Source organism: Haplochromis burtoni, unplaced genomic scaffold, assembly GCF_018398535.1.
Source record: "Haplochromis burtoni strain Fernald_Lab_line unplaced genomic scaffold, NCSU_Asbu1 Contig_37, whole genome shotgun sequence".
NCBI lineage: Eukaryota > Metazoa > Chordata > Actinopteri > Cichliformes > Cichlidae > Haplochromis > Haplochromis burtoni.
This window is the reverse complement of record NW_024582398.1, coordinates 392,860-412,404: the sequence shown is the minus strand read 5'-3', so window position 1 is coordinate 412,404 and position 19,545 is coordinate 392,860. Positions and strand designations below refer to the sequence as shown.

Below are 19,545 nucleotides of genomic sequence, written 5' to 3'. Positions count from 1 at the left end.
TCTCTTGGACCTGGGCCCCTGCAGCCACATGTTAAATGAGCAGTGACTAACATTGGTGTTTTAACTTTTGTCCGGTATTCCTTCTCCCACCCCAACCGGTCGTGGCAGATGGCCGCCATCCCTGAGCCTGGTTCTGCTGGAGGTTTCTTCCTGTTAAAAGGAAGTTTTTTTCTTCCCACTGTTGCCAGAAGTGTTTGCTCATAGGGTCATATGATTGTTGGGTTTTCTTTGTATGTATTATTGTAGGATCTATCTTACAATATAAAGCGCCTTGAGGCAACTGTTGTTGTGATTTGGTTCTGTATAAATATATAAAACTAGCTAAAAATAAATAAACCAGACTAGATAAGCAGATAAATGCTGTTATTAAAACTCGTTTTTAATCATTTGAGGCTTTTATACAGGATGAAGTCCAGTTTATCTTTTAAAATTATTGAACGTCTCATTCATGCTTTTACCACAAAGCGTCTGGACGACTGTAATGTGCTCAGCGTTGCCCTTAACAAAGCACCTAAAATGCTGCAGCTCATCTTTTAACCAGAACCCATAAACGTGAGCACATTTCCCCTTGCACATTCTTGCTCCTTTTAAGATGTATTTTAAGATTTCGTTATGTGCTTTTAAAAGCCTTAATTGATCAGCACCGCAATACATATCTGAGCTGCTAGCTCCATATGTTCCCCTCAAGATGAATTGTACAGCACTTTGTCAAACTTGTGTTTTTCAAAAGTGTTTTATAACTAAAATTGGATTGGATAAAATGTTGAAATATGGCTTTCTTCCCCCCTTTGCTTCCTTTCACTTAAAAGGGGTTAACTTTGCCACCTGCCGTCCTTCCTCGCCCACCCTCCTGCACTTTTCCTGCACCCCTCTGCCGTTTCGCTCCATCCTTCCAACTTTTCCTCAGAGAGCCCTCCCAATCCTTAGTGCTTCCCCTCCTTACGTACAGTCAGCCAAACAGACAGGTAGGCAGAGACAGAAAAGACCAAACACAGGAAGGGGGCCCAGCCCTGTTGGCCCCCTCAACGCAGAATGCTTAAAGATCACAACATGGCATTGGGCCTCGCACAGCAGATTTCAAAGGAAATCAAACATCTCCTTTCAAAACGGTCCACAGCGTCTACTGAGAGTACCTGCTCTCTCTTTCTTTTGCTCTCTCTCTCTCTCCCTTCTTCCCATGAGTCTCCTCTGCTGAACCACCTCACCATATGTACACAAATGCACACACGCACACGCACACACACACACTGAGCCTTTAAAGGCAGTTTGTGGGGCAAAAGTTAAGTAAAAAGAAACCGAGATGTAAAGACACGAGGATAGAAGGGTCGGTTAGCAGCTCTTTTTGCATTAAAGAGATGGAATTTAAAATTGTTTCGGCAATGAATAAACCCACAAACATACAAACACAAAATTTACACAAGCCCCAGCGCTCGGCAGGAGGTGTGGCCTTTTGTTTTGCTTTTATGGTACAAATAGGAGTCAATAGAACACTTCAACACAGGGTCAGAGCAGTACGCTGCCGACTCAGAACCACCTGAACGGGTTGAAGAATTTCTTTTAACCGATCTCAAGGCTACCTCAGGGTGTGAAACGTAGCAGGGGGGCATTTTTTTTAATGGTTGTTGCCTAAATGTGGTAATTCATGTCTTTTAAATGCATATAATACAAGAGCGGGAATGAGTGTAAGAATTTGAGGAAATAAAGTAAAAGTATTAGACAGCCTTAAAAGTAAAACCTGCTTCTTTTAACACTTTGATTACGACTGTGCAGAGTTATCACAGCAAGCTGTAACTTCAGTTTCAACAGTTATTTATTAATTAACTGAAAATAAATAAAATAAACTCATGCACTTTGACAGTATCGCCTCAGTCATTTGTAAGCACAGTTTATTTAACCTGAGGAGGATTAATTATGCAGACAAATGAATGGTCGTACTCAGTGAGCTAACAAACTTTAATGCTCTAAAAGGAATTAAATGTTCAGTTTGTACTTTTCATCCTTGAAGCTGAAACCTTACCTTTTATTTCCCTTAATGCCCCTCTATTTGCACTTTAAATGATATGGATCAGAGTTTGTTTAGAATTTTGGGTGCAAATTAGCTTTCATTTGTGTTAATAGTAACAACACGTGTATGCATTTTAATCCTCGAAGCTGGCTAAAGATGTCTTTAGAAATTGTTCTACTTTAGTGCTGGAAAAAAATATGAGTTTCAAGGAACAAGGTCTTCTCACTCTCTCTTTATAGGCAGCCACGATTAATTTTAGACACTCGACTACCCTAAAACTTCAGTGGGTTTCCATTTCAGGTTATGGAGGAAGGCGTACGATTTGGTGAGAGGCTGTGGAGGGAGAGGGAGAGAGGTGGAAAAGGAAAGAAGGAATGATTCAGAGAGAGAGATGTATTTTGGGAGAAAGTGCGAAGTGTCTAGGGGACAGATCTGTGGGTAGAAGCAGACATCAGGCAACTGCTGGACTTGTTGTCTTTGCCAGAGGGCCCAAACCCCAGGTCCCCCACCTCCCACCCTGTACCACATGTATCTTTGGCTCTGGCAGCCTGCATCACACCAGCCCAGGCTGCCAGAGGGTAAGAAGGAAAGATGGAAGAAGAGGAAGAAAGGAGCAGTAAAGCAGGGCTGGGAAGGGAGGATGAATTGCAGGGAAGAGCGATGACTGCAGGATGAGCCAGAACAAACATGAAAAAAGAGAGCGTGGCTCCGATCGTTGTAGAGGAAAGGGGAGTTTTGGTAGAAAAGATGTGAAACTGAAGAATTAAAAACAAATAGAATATAGTGTGATTCACTGATGAAAACATACAGAGAAGGGGTGACTTTATTGGGAAAGCAGTATTATTTCAGAGAAAGACGAAGATAAATCACTCCCTGCTGACTGTTTAGAGAAAAACTCTGCAATCACTATTCCCCGTGCTCCCCTGTCATCCTCGAGAAATGCGACTACAGGTAGATGTTAGTGGCAGCTCACTCAGTGCAATGTCAGCATTTTTTTTCCACTTTCACACTCACACTTTGCTGGCAACATCTTTGCCAAATCCTCCTCCCTGTGAAAAGTCCCTACGCCTGACAAGAGAGTAGCTTGAAAACATTCCTATGACCCCTGAAGGGAAAAAAGGCAGAGAGGAAGAAAAAGGGAAAGAAATGGAGCAAGAAAAGGGAAATATCCAGGCAATTAGTCCTCAATAGCCATGATCATCATTTCAAGGGTGCCTTCAAGGACTCCCACTGCTTGGTACCTACTTTAAAAGTAAAGGCATCTTTCACTCCATTTCCTTATATTCATCTAGCTCTGTAGTAAGATGAATATAAGACCATCAAGTGGCATGTCCTACTAAGGTTATGGAGGTTTTTTCAAAAGTTTTCTGTCATTGAACAGCTCACAATGCTGCTAGTTTATAGACATAGAGATGCATCAAATGAAGTAAACATTGATCTTATGTGTAGCCTAGCTGTTCATGCTTTGGTAAATAAGTTGCTTTTAAAGCAGCTCTAAAATTGTCGTGTATTTTTTTCCCCCCACTGGTTTTGTCTAAAAGTGGGGGGTTTTGCCGAGGGTGGTCTCTTGACAGGTAAGCCAGTACCTTTAAGGTAAGAAGGCAAGCTCTAATCAAAGGATCTCCCATTCATCTCTCTGGGTCGCAAGAAACTTTAGTGAAAAGTGTGTCAAACTGTAGAGATGTCTTTCTGCCCTAAGGCCAGTAGTACAGTGCAATAGTACCTTGCACAACAATACTGTAATAATCAAATGACATTATTGCCGTGGTACTTATTTATACTCGTTACATGTTTCTTTTTTGTTTTCAAGTGTGGATGAAATAGTATCCACATATTATATGTTAAGCTCCAGCCGACAGCGTCGTGTGTGAAAGCAACGTCAGTTCTTATGATACAGAAGCCTTTAACTTGCAAACTTGCAACAAATTCCTAGGACAAAGTCCACCTCGATGTCAGATTTCACAACATGTGCAGCTAATACTGCAGCGCATTTAACAGTAGCGAGTGGTCATTATGTGCGCTGCCACCACCCACCATTGCCTAAACCCATTTACATATTTCCAGTTGTGCAAACACATCAGAAGGACTATTTCCTGGTGTGTGCTTCACCAGAGGGATTTTTTTTTAAAAACAGCTTTAGTTTGTTGACAGAGTGTGTTAAACTGAAATTGCTCAAGTGTTTGTTCAGAATTAAAACTAAAAGCTGTCCTTCACTGGTTCTGTCTCCCCTACAACTCCAGCTGAGAGAAACAGACGCCAACCTGGGCAAGAGTTCCCGCATCCTTACCGGCATGCTGAGAAGGTAAGAGGCAGGTAGGAACACTGTTTCTGCACCTCTTTGTATGCAAAGTGCTTTAACAGTGCTGTGAGGTTGTAAATAAAGACTTTCATAAGATTTAAAAGTGAATATTATAGTTTATAACTTGCTGCAGTCAGTCACCTGTGGCTATTAGCAAGTGCTTTTGTTCATGTTTCAAGCAGGTTAAACTCATTTGTAAAGGATCTGTGATCTTTTAGTCAAATTCTTATTAGTCAGAACTATATAGCTGAGAAAACTAAGTAAACAATTTGTGTGAGTGGCTGTTTAGTTAAATGTGGTGCTGTGTGCCTGAGAAACAAGTAGCCCAGTACAGCATCCTGCTGGAAGAGACAAGTGCACACTGTACATGTCTCCATTCTTTTCTTCTCTTTGCCTTTGTTTATTTTCTCTTTTCATTTTTTTTTCCACAAAATGCACTTACCACCCATATCCATCTTGCACTCTTTGTCTCCCTGGCGTGCTAGTTCACTCACAAGGCAGTCACACAGGCACAGGCATTCAAACGCAAATATTTCAATAGGCCTTGCATTATCTGGTGCCTCCGCTTCCTAACACACACACACACACACACACACACACACACACACACACACACACACACACACACACCGTAATGTCTTGTCACATCTCCATTTCATAAAGTGTCTGCGTGCTTACCCCTGAACCGTGACGCCACGGTTTTGTTTCTTGCTCTCTCTTGTTGTTGTTTTTTTTCCCCCCTCCTTGTCACCCGCTGTGGATTTTGATTAAGAGTAATATGTAAATGACACAGACTAAATGTAAAATCCTGGGGGCAGGAAGGAAGTGCCAATTGAAATAGATGCTTCAGTGCCCATAGACAATTTGGAGGGTGGCTCGCAGGGCGGGCGGCAGATACTGGAGAGGAAAGGCCTGAGAAGGGCTGTGACGCCGACTGTAACCAATATTTCTGCATATGTCTCCATTTTGTCAAGCCTGATTATGGCAAGAGGAGGGCCGGGTGGGGGGGGGTCACTTCGCCTGGCATGTCACCCAGAGCTGTCCAGAAATCATTCATCATTCCCTCCTCCTCCTCTTCTTCCCTCCACCCCTGCTGGTGCTGAAGTAAATAACATGCACTTATTTCAATATTATCATATTAATGTTAAAGTTCAGCTGTCACCTAATGGGAAGACTTAATCAGACGTAGCATTTTAAGAGGCATGCTGCCACCCACTTACTCTTCAGCCCCCCCTCCCTCCTCTCTTGATGCCTTAGCTCCTCTGGTTAGTGCCCGTCTCAAATCAGGATTTATGAGGGCTTTCCAAAGTGGGGCCCGGCTGCAAACCTATTCGACTACTGCCTGCCTTTATGCTTGACGGGAGCACCACAACGTACACAGTTTTATTTTATTTTTTGTCACTATTTGATAAAATAATTTGTTTTGGGTTTTTTTTTTTTCATTTCAGTTTAAAAGCTTATAATATATTTATAATCAGACCAAAAATTCAGTTAAGGTTAGTTAAATGCCCTCCTTTCTGGAAATTGTTCCTAATTTCCTCACTCATTTCATTACCTCCACCCTCACCCACCCCCTTTCTTGCTTTTTGATTAATAGTGTATTTGTTTTCGATGCCGGTTGCTTTGTCATACTCCATTTGTTTGAGGCAGCAGAAGAAGTAGTGTGGCGTGTAAAGGCTTACACAGATGAGTGTAGTGAAACCGTTTCTGGTACATGTTAGGAACCCGGATCACTTGTGACACAAACCAGAGGTGGACACAAATACTCATGCAGGTTGATGAATATTCCAGCTTTTGTTTGTTTAGTTAAGTATATATATTTTTTGTTTTCTTCTGTTTGAATGCAGATGTTTGATTAATTGGATGCACGAATACATTTTTTTCCCAGATATATAAACACAGCAGCAGTTTTAAGTTGATTATAAGCATCGAAAAAACTTTGGCCCTGATAGAGCCGAGTGTGTAGGTGCAACAACGGAGGGATTTATTGTGATCTACGAGATGAAGGGTGTCCTTTTTAGAGTCGCACCTCTTCTTGAAGTGTCTTTCTGGTCTGGTGTGCTATCACCCCAGCTGAGAAACAATTAGACACTCATTAAGCTAGCTGTCATGGTTCAAGAAAGCCAATTAACTTAAAGACTGTGTGAATATCACTTATTGTAGGAAACATTCAGAAAGACACACATCTCAAATAGCTGTGGCTTTGTTTGAAAATAAATTGTTACATTTTCTGACTGTGAAACTCTAACTAATTACCCTCGGTGGCAGGAACATAGGTGCTGTTAATTGGTTGTGTCACGGGCTTATAACAAGTGTCACAAGTGAAAACGCAGTCTTGTGTCATCTACTCATGCTTAGTTACTCTAAGCTTTAAATGAGTTGTATACATGTGGGCTCGGCACCTACAGGTTTGAGAGGTTCACAGCTCACAGTGCGCCTCTCTGTCCCTGATTACAAAGGCCACAGACCTTTTGATAAAGCCTTTGTTGTTTCCATGCTGCATTGACACTGTGGCCTTTCATTAATACAAAATGTTCCCATCACTGCATGAAGATGCGTCCTGTTGCTATACTGAGCATCTCAAACATCTCACTCGCCCTGGTCAGAAGAAATGGCAGGGGGGGAATGGGATGCAGCTCCAGACCCAGTTAGGACCACTGGGGGCTCCTGGCAGCTTCACGGAAGGAGGGGGCACAGCGAAGGGCAATGAAGCAGTGAAGGGAGGGCGAAGGGGGTGCGTGTGTGTATATTTTGAAGCAGAGGGGTTGTCTGCTCTCGCTGGCAGCTGATCCCACATGCAGGTGGTCGACTCAGTCGCCAGGCAGATCAAAAAGTCAAGGCCCCGGGTGGACCTCCCTTTGAAATGGGAATGGGGCCTAGATATCAGACAGAAAACATAAGCAAGCTCCCAGCCACAGAACAGCTCCATATTCATGGCTGGGACTGGCGGTAGCGACGGGCAGGCAGGATGGACAGAGCTTCAGCCTTCAGACTCGCGCACTCTCTGGACACTGATTTAGAGATCAGCCTATCAGCCTGGGCGTAGATGATGCACTAGCTCACAGGTTAATACTGCCACGCTCTTAACAAGACTCTTACTTCCTTTTTTTTTGAGCCGTGCCTTCACAAGATGCCTTAATGTGTGACTGCAATCGTCTCTCTGATTTTAGCTACATGTGGCAAATTCAGTACAAAATACAGTGCGGCTTATTGCGGCTAACCCTCAGAGTCTTGTTATAGTGAAGTTCTTCTGAACCTGGTGTAAACCTATTCATATGACTAATTGGCAGGAGAATAGTATTTACAGCTCATCCTTGCCTCTAGGATAATCAAAAGTTTTCTGCCTCTAATGGAAAGTAGTTTTTTTTTTTCTCCTTGTTTGCTCGACCTAATAAAACAACAGTATTTGGAGTCAACAGACTAAAGTGCATGCCCTCAGAAAAGCGTCTGGAGAGCGGGATTTTTTTAAATTTTATTTTGTAAGATCTCTTAAGGCTCTGGTGCTTTTGTTTATTATTAGCAGATATGTGATCTCTTTCTGTATCTATCTGCGTAGAAGACCGACCTGTTAGTATATGTAGGTCGTGTAATTAATGGAGTTTAATTCAGTGAGTGAGTTCTGTTGAGATCTTGTCATTAAGTTGCAAAACAACAGCTTCACGTTTTAATTGTCGCTGAAACAGATCACATATGTTTTCCCTTCACTTTTCCATTTATTATTCTTTATATTATTATTATATTTATTTGTGTTTGGGGGAAAAACAGAGGGAAAACTTCTAGGCATTCAAATTCTGCACACTGAATTTTCAGCAGAGTATTGGAAGACATGTTTGTCCTATTTTACTTTGTATTACAGCTGAACTCATCACCGTAGCCGAGCTTTATGTTTGTCCCGAGAGTTGCAGATCGCTCCCAGTGGATCCCAACCTCTCTGATCTTCCCTCTGTGTTGCATCCACGATAATTTCATGTACTACATTTAAAACGCACTCCCTTTGCTTTGCAATTTGTTCAGCTTGGCATCATTACTACCCCCCTGCATCCACTCCCCCTTTAGTACTACATCCCCGTGGGTCACCTCTATCTTTGGCCTTTTCCACTACCTCCAGGGAAGCAATCCGAGTGTGTGTGAATGCATGTTTTCTTTTTAATGCCCAGTCTCTTTTCATTCTGGCAAATGAGCAAAGAATGAACGGTATGTGCCTCCACCTCATCCCCTAGATGAACTTTACACATATCAAAGTAAATGCATCTGCTGTTGACAGTGTTAAGTAGATCAGAGCTAGCATGTTAGCTTTCTGCAGGAAGATATTTGGTGTTAATGGCTTCTTTCAACATCACCTTGCAATGAAAAGGGCCTTGCTTGGTTATGTGAGCCATTGCAGTACTACTGCCAAACAGGTTTCTCAAGGTAGACATAAACATTGCGCATCTGCATACACATTTGCAGAGCTAAATTCAGCTCTGCACCCGTGGTGTTGTTTTCTGCATCCATGAACTTGGACTTTTTACCTTCACCTTATACCCATGCTTCGGAGAAGTGATGCAACATCTTAATAATCCAGAGTCACCCAGCAGCAGAGACGGAGAAAACGATGAATAGAATTCGTGAGAGACCATACGGAGTGTTTTAAACAAGCACCTCTTATGAATCCATCTAACAAAACAAGACCAAATGGTCTTAAATACATTTTGAAATTAAACTACTTTGTTTAGTTTCATCAGGTACTTCACAGTGTAGATGCTGAATGTCAGACAAAGTCTTGTTTTTAGATCCTTTTTTTTTCATCTGTGTGTATTTGTGTGTCTGTATGTGTGTCTGTGGCTGCAGGCTGCTGCTGGGACAATGACAGGGTGCGCCTCAGCCTCATTACTCACTGCTCCTCAGCCACAAAAGCACCACTGCCACCTCGCTCTCTCTCTCTCTGTCTTCTTTCTGCTTCATCTCTGTCTTTTTCTCTCTTCCTACACCTTGCCCATTAGAGAGGGCTGATGGGACGTCTTTTGCAGAAAGAAAAAGGCACACACAAGCCTGGGCTGTAGAGGGAGACGTTGTTGACAAGGGCAAAGACGTGTTGTTGTTTTATAAGGGATGCAGTTGTCTGTTGAGGATTGACTCGCTTAACTGGCTGCCAAAGCCCTCTTTTTCTCCATACATATCTCCCTCTTTCTATTATACAGCCCATAGTGGGTTTCTGTTTTATGGCGTGTCAGGCCATAGCTGAATTCTAGTTATTCTGCTTGTGATAGGGAAGAAATTGTTCTTTTTTTTTTTTTCTTTTTTTATGCAAAAATACCAAAGTGTGAGGCTGACAGCTAGCTTAAAATCTGGTAAATGCTGCATGCCATCTGATAGATTTTGAGGTAGATGGCATTTGTAATCAAAGCACGACAATCTTGAACTAATCGTGTATCATCGTATTGTTTTGTGCGCACAATTAGTTTTAACCTCTACCTAAAACTAGTGCTAATCTTCAGCATCCCAACAAAAAAGATGTCTTCTGCAGTATCACTTCTCCAAATGCTCTAGGGTCAGGCATCCGTGACATTGAGGTGATTCTTCGTTCGACCTCACTCGTACCATCCTCGCTGATAGAGCTTCTTTTTTCCCCCTTCTTTAACCCTGACAGACTGTCGTTCTGACGAGATGACTGGAGATCAGTGGCGCTCTCATCCCTTGAAGTGGCTCCAGGTGTCACTCCAAGGGTACCCGCCCTGTTTGATCTGCCGTCGAGCGCCTGTCGGGCCACGGCACCCTCTGATTTCCCCGTCAGAGGGGAAAGAGGCTCTCCTGTCCAAAAGTTCCACTTCTACTTTTGAGTGATAGCAAGGGAGAGGAGTTGACTGTTGTAGAGCACATAGTCTCCATAATCGTTAGGAATGGGCCATTTCTTGTTGTCATTTACCTTTATGGCTTCCATTTAGTAGCTATAGGGAATCAAAAGGTAATCTTGATTCAGTATGCCAAGCCCCAGCAGTCCAGACAACAAAATACAGATCTGATGAAACCAAAACACTTTCAGTGATCATGCTGCGGGCCTTGTCTACAGAACAAAAAAGACCCATCCTCTTAGACATCTTCTGATGCTGTCCAAAGGAGGTCCCTGTCTTTATTGAGGAGCTGCACAAACAGAAAGGACAGATGAAACAAAATGAAGGAACGCAGGTATACATCTTTTCAGCAAACATAGATGCCTTTATCCTTCCTGCCTTTTTATTTTACTGTATCCCTTGTGTTTTTCCCCCACCTACTGAGAGCTTCTGTAGAAATTACAGGTGAGATTTCAGTCTGTGGCAGGCCCTGCCTTTCGTCTAGAGGGAGCAGGGGGAAGGGTGATGGGTTTGAGGGAGAAAAAACTGAGAAGGAGAGGAAAAAGAGATTCATGCTTTGCAGTAGTGCTGTGTTGTTTGTGTAGCGCACTCTTTCCTTTGTGTGTCTGGCGATAACTTATTCAGCACAGGGCCATTCATCCAGGGGTTGAGCGCGGGCGTCCGTCAAGACGGAAAATAATGAGGCGACAGCAGCGCAGAGGATAGCTTTCACCCTCTGCCTAGGCCCCCCCCATCCCCATCCACCTCCCCCGTCTCCATCTCCTCCTCCTAGCCTCCCATTATTAGCCGATTTAAATAGATAATAGGGGGCCTTCTTCAGGACATTTTGAAGCAATTAGAAGCTATCACATTGTCTCTACTTTGACTCCTGTTACCTCCCAGCAAGCTATTGTGGATACTTCTCTGCATCCTATGCAACAACTTCCAGGAATTTTGTGGAATGCCACTGCATCACTAGATGCCAGTTTTTGTGTCAAGGACGTAAACGGGCTGTCCTGTTTGCTATAGCTTTGCAACACACTCGCTCGTGTAGTTCACTATTCCGTCTCGATCCGTGCCAGGACATGCAGTCCCTTTGCCGTCATGAGTAACTCTTGGGCTCCATTATTTGCCAGGATAAAGTGTTTCCTGTCCAAACACTTGCACTGTTCATTCATTTCCTGCACTCTCAGTCAGCTCTCATTTAACTCTTCCTCTCATCATCTTTGCATAGTCCTTTCTTTTGGCTAAAAATGCAGTCTAATCGCCAGGAAAAGGGATTTTAGCTCCTTTTTATTTAACTAATTAAATCACTATTATTTGAACTGTCAAAGCAGAACCATTGGCCCTTAAAGTTTATGTTTGCTGGATACATTGTTATCCTCTGATTTAATCATATTTATTTGTAAGTAATCTCAAGGAACCATTCAACACGCACCAGGCAACAGTAGTTCTTGCAAACAGCAATAATTCCAGCAGTAACACCCGCCTGTGTCGTGTTTGCGTCAGGATAGATAGTTAAGTAGAGTTTTTCTGTTATTGTGTTGCCCCTCAGATCTCTCTTTGTTGGAGTGCAAGAGCTTGAAATATTTACAAATGTTGAATTTGGACTCTTTCTTTCTGTTTAATATTTTCTTCTAACCCATCAATCATTTACTGTGCCTCTGTATGTCTGTGTCTCATCCTAACCGCCCCCCCAGGATGGCTCAACGAAACAAAGGCAGTACATTGTTGCCATGTTGTTGATGGCATAAAAGATCCCCTTTATCACAATGGGCAAAACAATAAAAACAGGGCCACTTTTTTTTTCAAGGAAGTGAAAAGGTTGCAAGACAAGGCATTCGCAGGAATCAGGAGCTCCTGTCAAAATACTTCAACAGCAAATTGTTCCCTTTTTTAAGCAAAATACATCTAACCTTCGGTGCTTTTATACAAAATACAAAAATAGACTTTATGCTGTATTATACTTTCCAGTCCCAAAGGCTGGAAGGCCAAAGGACAGACCCCACCTACCAATCCCTTACTTTGGTTTGGTTTTGCTTGCTGTGAAGGGCATTCAGTGGTGTGTACAACAGTTTTGACAAGTACCTTTGAAAATATCTTATTTGCCAAATCCAGTCTCCCGGTGTGGTTTACCACTGCACAAAAGTTCAGGCTGAATCTCTTTTGAATTCCCTCTATTGCCTCGTGAAAATTTGTGCAATTTGTTTGCTGACACAATACAGGTATCTCAGAATTTAAAAGAAATAAAACAAAAGGAATAGATAACAAAGTGCAAAATGAATTTTTGCCTTGTTGTTCAAGTCATCTAGCACCACGTCTCTTTAATGGTTATTAGAGGCACTGAAATAACAACACAAAGACTAAATTATCCCCAATTCTACAGTGTTTTGTCAGCTTTTGTAACGTGAGAATAGTAAATCACCTAAAATGGTTATTGGCCAATTCTGACCCAATTTAGTGATGTCTGCTTTGCCTCTTGGGAAATAAGAATATATAAATAAGAATATCTCTGATATTGAAGCAAATAGTTTGCATCATGCTGTTGACTGAATTTCAGTCTTATAATGCCAGATCTCAAAATCATTGTGAAAGTAATTTAGGTCAAGGTCAAAGACAAATATGCAGCTTTCCATGCCCATCCATCCATCCATCCTCCCTCCCTCCCTCCCTCTTAACAGTTTATCCACTGGGTGTGGTTGTGTTGAAATCTATTGTTTTGTTTAGGTATTTGCCTAAAGAGATCTTACGGAGAAAGGTTTTCAACTTAGGCAAATGCACTTCCATGCGGTCCTCCAGGAACCCAACAGCGTGTAGCTCAGCTAATTGCTTTTGTTTTGAATACTGCATGGTTGACAAATGGGTCGAGACAAGGATTGGAGTGACATACTTCTCCTGTGCCGGAGTTCACCGGGAAACAAGGGAAGCACAAAAAAACTTCAAAGATTAAAAAAATAAATAAAAACCACACAAAAAAAACATGACACTAGCTGCAGTGGAGAGTTTTTATTGTTTTTAGCATGTTTCACTTAAGATTTTTGTATGTTGGTCTATCAGCCAGCAAACCTCTAAGAACAACAACAAAGTAAAGCTCGATTTACACTTGTAAATATACATCCTAACTTGCATAGTAACCGGAAGTTCCTTTTATCCCTACATAATTAATTTAATAAAATATTCTTATTCAGATGCAGGTTCCCTACACTGCAGTCTTCCACGAGGTGCATGTCAGGTTTACGTAAAAGTTTGCGGGGTAGGGTTAAAATGTTTTTATGGTTATGGCGTAGATCTGAGGCAGAAGCATAGTTCACACGTAAGAGTAAATTCACAGACTGGTTGCACCACATACTTTGGACAGTGCCCCCATCTGGCAGTAGATGCTCTCTGCAGGTAGATGAGTTTTCCATAGCTCCTTGGGGGGCCTATTATATCCTTAGCATTGGTTTCTTTACACACTGCCAGTAACGTCATCACACAGCCACAGCTATTTATGCTCGCTGTTATATCCTAAGTACCCACAGTAGTATTTTCTTCAACAATGGGTACTGCCACTCAGACAAAAACTCCACAGTTTTGTTTGTTTTTTCTTTTTCCATGAAGTCTCATTTATTCAAACTATTGTAACATCTCCTATATAATCTGTGAATCTCTGAGGATATGTAGTGATATAATACTTTAAATGAAGTAAAAACCGACATGATCATACACTTAAACCGACTGCAGTTGCACAACGCAACAGGTTGCAAAAATCTACAATTACAGAACCAGCAGACACAGCCCCTTCTAATAGCAGATGTGACATCAATTTGATGTTAACTTTGCCATATGGTGCCGTTCGCCAGGCACTGGACAGCAGATATAATGGGGCCCTTACAGTCTGCCATTACATTGCTAACAGAGAACTACATTCAGCCCATATCCCAGCAATCATAGGGCGAGAGGTAGGGTACACCTTAAACAGGTCACCACTCTGTCTCCCAGCTAACAATATATATATATATGTATATGTGTATATATAGAATATATAAAAATATTGTTTTGTTTTATTGTCGATGGCATGAAAGAAAAAGAAAGGGACAAATTCACCGATATTTTAATTAGTAGGTTTTGACGCTGACTCGGGCATGGTCACTGAGATCTGTTGTGTGGTTTTGTGTTGCGGTAGTACATTGAGTTATTGTTCCACACTCTCTGAAACACAATTTGTCTCAGTGTGGAGCACATGACAAAGTTACTTTGTGACGCAGGTTGTTTTGTTCATTACTCTTGTCCCTGTGGTGCATTCCAGTGAAAGGAGCGCTTGACATATTCTTATTTTGTGATGTTGAAACTGCATTTTTTCATGATAGATGCCTCAAAAATGCCAAAATGCCAGAAAATCATGATCGCTGGAGAAAATCCAACTGAGGCACAAATGCCCACAGAGTCCAATTTTAGCCTTGGGACTGCAGAAAGTTTTCTAGATGTTTTGTTAATTAGATGGTAAACAGTTAATCCCAGGGACTGTTGTAAGTTTTTCACTTGTATGTAACAAACTTGAACTTGTCATGTTTAGGTGGTAATTGTATATGCATTGTTTAATATGCTGATGATATAGCATGATTTTGAAAAGGGATTCTCTCATGACAAATCCTGGCTGAGAAATTTGCTGAAGTCAAGTGCAGTACACGTTCAAGCCTGGCTCGGGTTTTGGGGAGTGAACCAGCAATGCACGGCTGGTAATGACAGGTTCCATGTTGCCCGTGGCTTGTGGCCCATTGCACTGTTTGTTTGGAGAGTGGTGCTCGGCCGTGAAGTGCTGGCCCAGCTGGCAGCAGTTCCATTACCCCTTTGGCCCGATGGCTGGGTCTTGTTTGGACCACACCAGCCAGGCAGACTGGCATCCAGGCGGCTGTAGAGGAAGAGGTGGAGGAAGGGGGGATGTGACAGAGGAGAGGAGCTGTTGGCTGAGCACCTTGGTGCTAGGCCAGGCCTGCTGCCAGCTGTAGAGAAGACTTCCCCGCTTACACCACAATCTTCACGTCTCTGTGGCGACAGGGATCTTAGTTTGCACCTCCACGGTCAACATCATCCCATCACGATCTGTCTGAGCGTGAATGGCCATGCTCACAAAATATCATTTTTCCCCCCCTCCCCTATTCCTTTTTTTTGGCAGCAGATATGCTTCTGGTATGATGATTATTACTGCAACCCTCAGTGTGATTTAACACAATAGTATGTGCAGCCACACATTTGCACATTTGCTCCACATTCTAAAACTTCAGTTACTCACTTTGTTTTTGGGTCTCTTCTTTCAGGGATCTGATAATGAGAAACAAAGAGTTATTAAAGTTGCCAGCCTAATTCTGTTGACTGTTGCTTGTTAAGATAATTGCAAAAGAAAATCTTTAAAAAGATTGAAGCACAAGAAGTTCATCTGATTAATATTAGCTGAAAATCAAGAGAATATCTTGTGATTATTAATTTGATTGATTATAATGTATATGCAGTTTATGCTGACCTTTTGTGATCCTGTGTAGTCAGAAGTATATTTTCAACATGCTTTGGGGCACTACATCTCGTTAAAGATCCTCTGTCCAAAAATAGATTCTTTCAAAATAACAACTAAGCCTTTGCCTTCCTTGAAAAACTTCTGAATAAATGAAGATATAAATAGTGTTCATTTCAAATGTTTAACTGCTACACAAAGGTCCCAACTACAGCACTAAAGTGTCCTCATGACACTGGTGTAACTTGCCTTTTGGGCCAGAAATCACTCCCAGACCAGTAAGGCTGTTAGAAATGCTCAGAGGAACGCCTCTTGCACTCAAATTTTAAGTGAGCAGAGAATAACTTTCCACTTTCAGCAGAAGAATTTGCAAACAGTCCTGTAGTGTCAGACTCTGCATATACATAGTAAAAGCTAAGAAAAGTAACAATGACAAAAAGAGTTTAGTTGATTTGACAAATAAGCCTCTCAAATGGAACCTTTTTTTTCCATGACCCCCTACACAAATATCCACTTCTTTCTACATTGTCACTTAAAGCCATGAAAACCATCGCATTTCAAAATTTAGAGCCACTTTGTTTATTTTCTGTTTGCTGGGTTACATGCGTACATCCTGTCAGCCATCATGTAAACTTTAACCCCCGCCCTGTATCCGATGGCGCCAGGGCTAACATTGCTTCACTGTTAAAGGGAAGTTGTGAGGACATTGATGTCTTGGCCTAGCATCCTGGTGTCACTTTCCCAGCCTGTTTGTGGAGCCCGCCAATCCCCTCATTCTCCCCAGCTGACCTGAATGCATCACTCAGTATCACACACATGCGAGGAGCCTGATTTTCCAGCCAACAACAAATGTTTTCCTACCGTTACCATTGCATTATTATCGTACACCGCCTTCGTCTTGTGACTTGGCTCATATTAAGGCTCTGTTGGTTAGATTTTTTTTTTTATCTTTAGCCTTTGGGCCAAGACTCTACTTTAACAGGACGTTGATGCACACCCATCCCATCTAAAAGTTCCCCTGTGGTATAACATTTGAGAACAGACTTGACATAAACCATTTCTAAACACTGGTTTCATTTCACCAATCTTTAATTACATCGTTTGGTAGCAACTGAGGTACAGAGCTGAAGCAAAGCACCATGTTAGCAAAGCGTATAATAGTGAGGGATACCACAGCCAGAGGACAGTGGGTCGCTAAGAGGGGAAAATATCATACACAAACAAATATGGAAAAGAACGCTGAGGTGTTAAGGCCGTAGAAACATTTAAGAATGATTTTGATTGATTTTCTAGTTGCTAGTAGTTGTTCATTTTCATTTAATTGTTCTAATTATGAGCAAGATTTGACATAATATGTATTTAAGATACCATAAGCAACACAATAAGGAGCACATCTAAAATAAAATAAGCAAGGTACTGTAAGACAGATTGAACAAGTCATTGCCTACATTTTAAAATTGATGATGCGATTATATCAGATTGTCTAATTTTTTATTTATTTATTTTTTGAAATAGCACCCTCACAGCTTTTTTTCCCCCCTCAAGCCTGAAATCTCTCCAGTTCATCTGCTCTGTTCCAGATTTCCCTCTCTAGTTCAGCAGTGACGTTTTTAGACATTTTGTTTCCTTTAGGCTAAAAGCAAAAGAGGAAAAATCATGCAGTGGTTTGTGACATTTAATTGAAAATTTTGTAGTCATTTTGAAAATATGTTTTGCCCTCAAGACCACCTAATATAAAGATCACAGCTCAGAGTCCCCCAGTATTAGCATTGGGGCATTATTATTGATGCCAGCTTTATTTTAAATTAAATTTGTACAGGAATATTGTGTTTATTTCTCAGTGTCTTTCTTGCTCAACATATATTAACTTTAGCCTCAACCACAGCCAGTCAATTAATTGTAGGTATACAAACCACTGGGTTGCATTCCAGTAGCTCAGTGTTTCAGTGTATTATTGTGCCATGAAGAGTATCATTGTAGCCCAGAGCGATGGGCAAGCCTTCCTCCAGCTCGGTGACAAAGGCAGCTGTGAGGTCATGGTCGAGGCCAGGACTATCAGAGCTATTAGTCCAGCACAGAACGACCATAACAACAAGCCCTGTCAAATAATGGTGTCAACGGTGGGATTGTGTAGCTTCATTTGTGGACAGAATGTCCACGGTTTAATGGTGATGTGTCGCTTTCTATTGACTCAGTAGGTCGGATTTTACCCCTTTCTCTCTCTTTCTGAGCTGGGTGTGCTGTAAATATTTCTATATGGCATACGCTGATTTAAAAATTTTGCTTTTCTCAAACTTCAAAATGTCAGAAAGGTCAGTTGTCTAGGATAGTTGGCCTAGAGACATAGATGTGGGAGGTTGTCATGATAACTCATGTTTCACTGAAGCTTTTCTTGCCTCCCACTGAGACCTGTATTGTATAAGCCTGATCAGAAATCCCCAGAGTTGTTGTTTTTTTCTTCTTCTTCTTCTTCTTTATTAAGTTTGGCTGCAGCACAGTCATCGATATTTAGAAGTTGGCATAATGTTAAAAGTCTTAGTGTCAGTTGATGGGCATTTGTGTAGGATTTATTGTCCTTGAGCTGAACTTATAATAAATTTACTTTTATATTGTTTTGCAGTGATTTGGTGTTTGTCGTTTTGATGGGCAGACACCGCAGAAGCTGTGAAAACCCTTTTTCTTATTAAATGCGGCTTTTTTTCACGTACACGTTTCATAGTTTCGAGCAAAAAGATCTGAGCTTTCGGTGGTTTGTGTAGCCGCACTGTTGCGAACACTGTTGTGAGTCTTTCCAGGGTTCCGGATGCTGGTTGCCTTCTGAACTGTCAGAATATCCGTTAATATTGAGCCCCCTCTGCCTTGCCTTACCCTCTGAGTTTCAGCACTCCCTTTACCTGACTTATTGAATAAAATGATTTCTTTGCTCGTCTCTTGTTTTCTAGTCAGAATATTGCTTCCCCCCCTCTGCCACGCCACATCCTCCTTCCTCTCTCCTAACAGTAAACGTTAAGATCCAGGAGTGGATCAATGGCTGTTATCCTTTGATGTGCCAGGACGCATTACGAGCGGTGAGTTCTAATTGGAGCAGAAAGCAAAGGATCAATGTTGGCTGTAATTGCCTGACACAGGGATGGGTGTGAGACTTTATTATCATTAATATTTAGACATGATGTGGGAGGACCCAGCCGAGGCTAAATGTACAACAGTGGTGCAAACCTTTGATCTCAGGAGAAAAGCAGATCGATTGAGGGTTGGTGAAGAGTGGCTAAAGGAAGAGAGGTCGTGGAAGTGGGGCTAGCAGGAAGCACGAGTTATCGTGACCCACACCCTGGATTCTATCGGATTTCTCGGAAGTTTCCCTTGGCTCGGAAGAGGCCACGCTAGGCCTCAGTCCAGAGCGGGTGCCATTAGGCATTCATTAAAACTGCAGTTACTGAAAGAGCAACAACTCTGCGGTTTAGTTTCCTTCATTAATCCCACTAGTTTAGCTTTGGATTTAGTTTTAATAGTGAGAAGAAGCAAAGATGACGAGATAATAGTGTTTGTTTTGTTGACAGAGTCCATTGTCAGGGAGATGTAACAAAATATGATGGAGGAGGAGGCCCTGTGGGGCTCAGGGCTGCTACCTCGGTGTCAGCAAACACGACATAATGTTACTTAATCTTATAGGTAAAGAAGGGGTCTACTTTGTGTGATGGAACACACCCAGCCTGAAAGCATGACTACAGGGGGCTGGGGCTGTCCCCTGTGTCCACAGAGGAGGCTAAGAGCACGCTGAAATCATGAAGCGGTGATTTATACTCTCAGGGCTGTCTCCTCTGTTTTTCACCTGGTTCCCCAAGGACTGATACCTTAATCATTGTACTTAGCAAGACAAAGAAGGGTAACGGGTTGCACAAGTGTGTTAGTTTTCATGTCTGTGACCTGCTGCCTGATATTAGAC

General features: G+C 42.0%; 1 protein-coding gene across 4 annotated transcripts in view; it reads left to right on the top strand.

Moving 5' to 3' along the window:
- The window catches only part of vti1a (vesicle transport through interaction with t-SNAREs 1A), a 114,294-nt gene that overhangs the window by 75,585 nt on the left and 19,164 nt on the right, over positions 1-19,545 (top strand). For 2 of the 4 annotated variants that reach the window (XM_005919637.3, XM_005919636.3), the window contains one exon: positions 4,246-4,307. In XM_005919637.3, the coding sequence (XP_005919699.1) occupies positions 4,246-4,307 (62 nt within the window). Of the gene's footprint in view, positions 1-4,245; positions 4,319-19,545 lie in introns of all 4 variants that reach the window. The other 2 variants (XM_042219719.1, XM_005919638.3) reach the window with 1 other exon arrangement.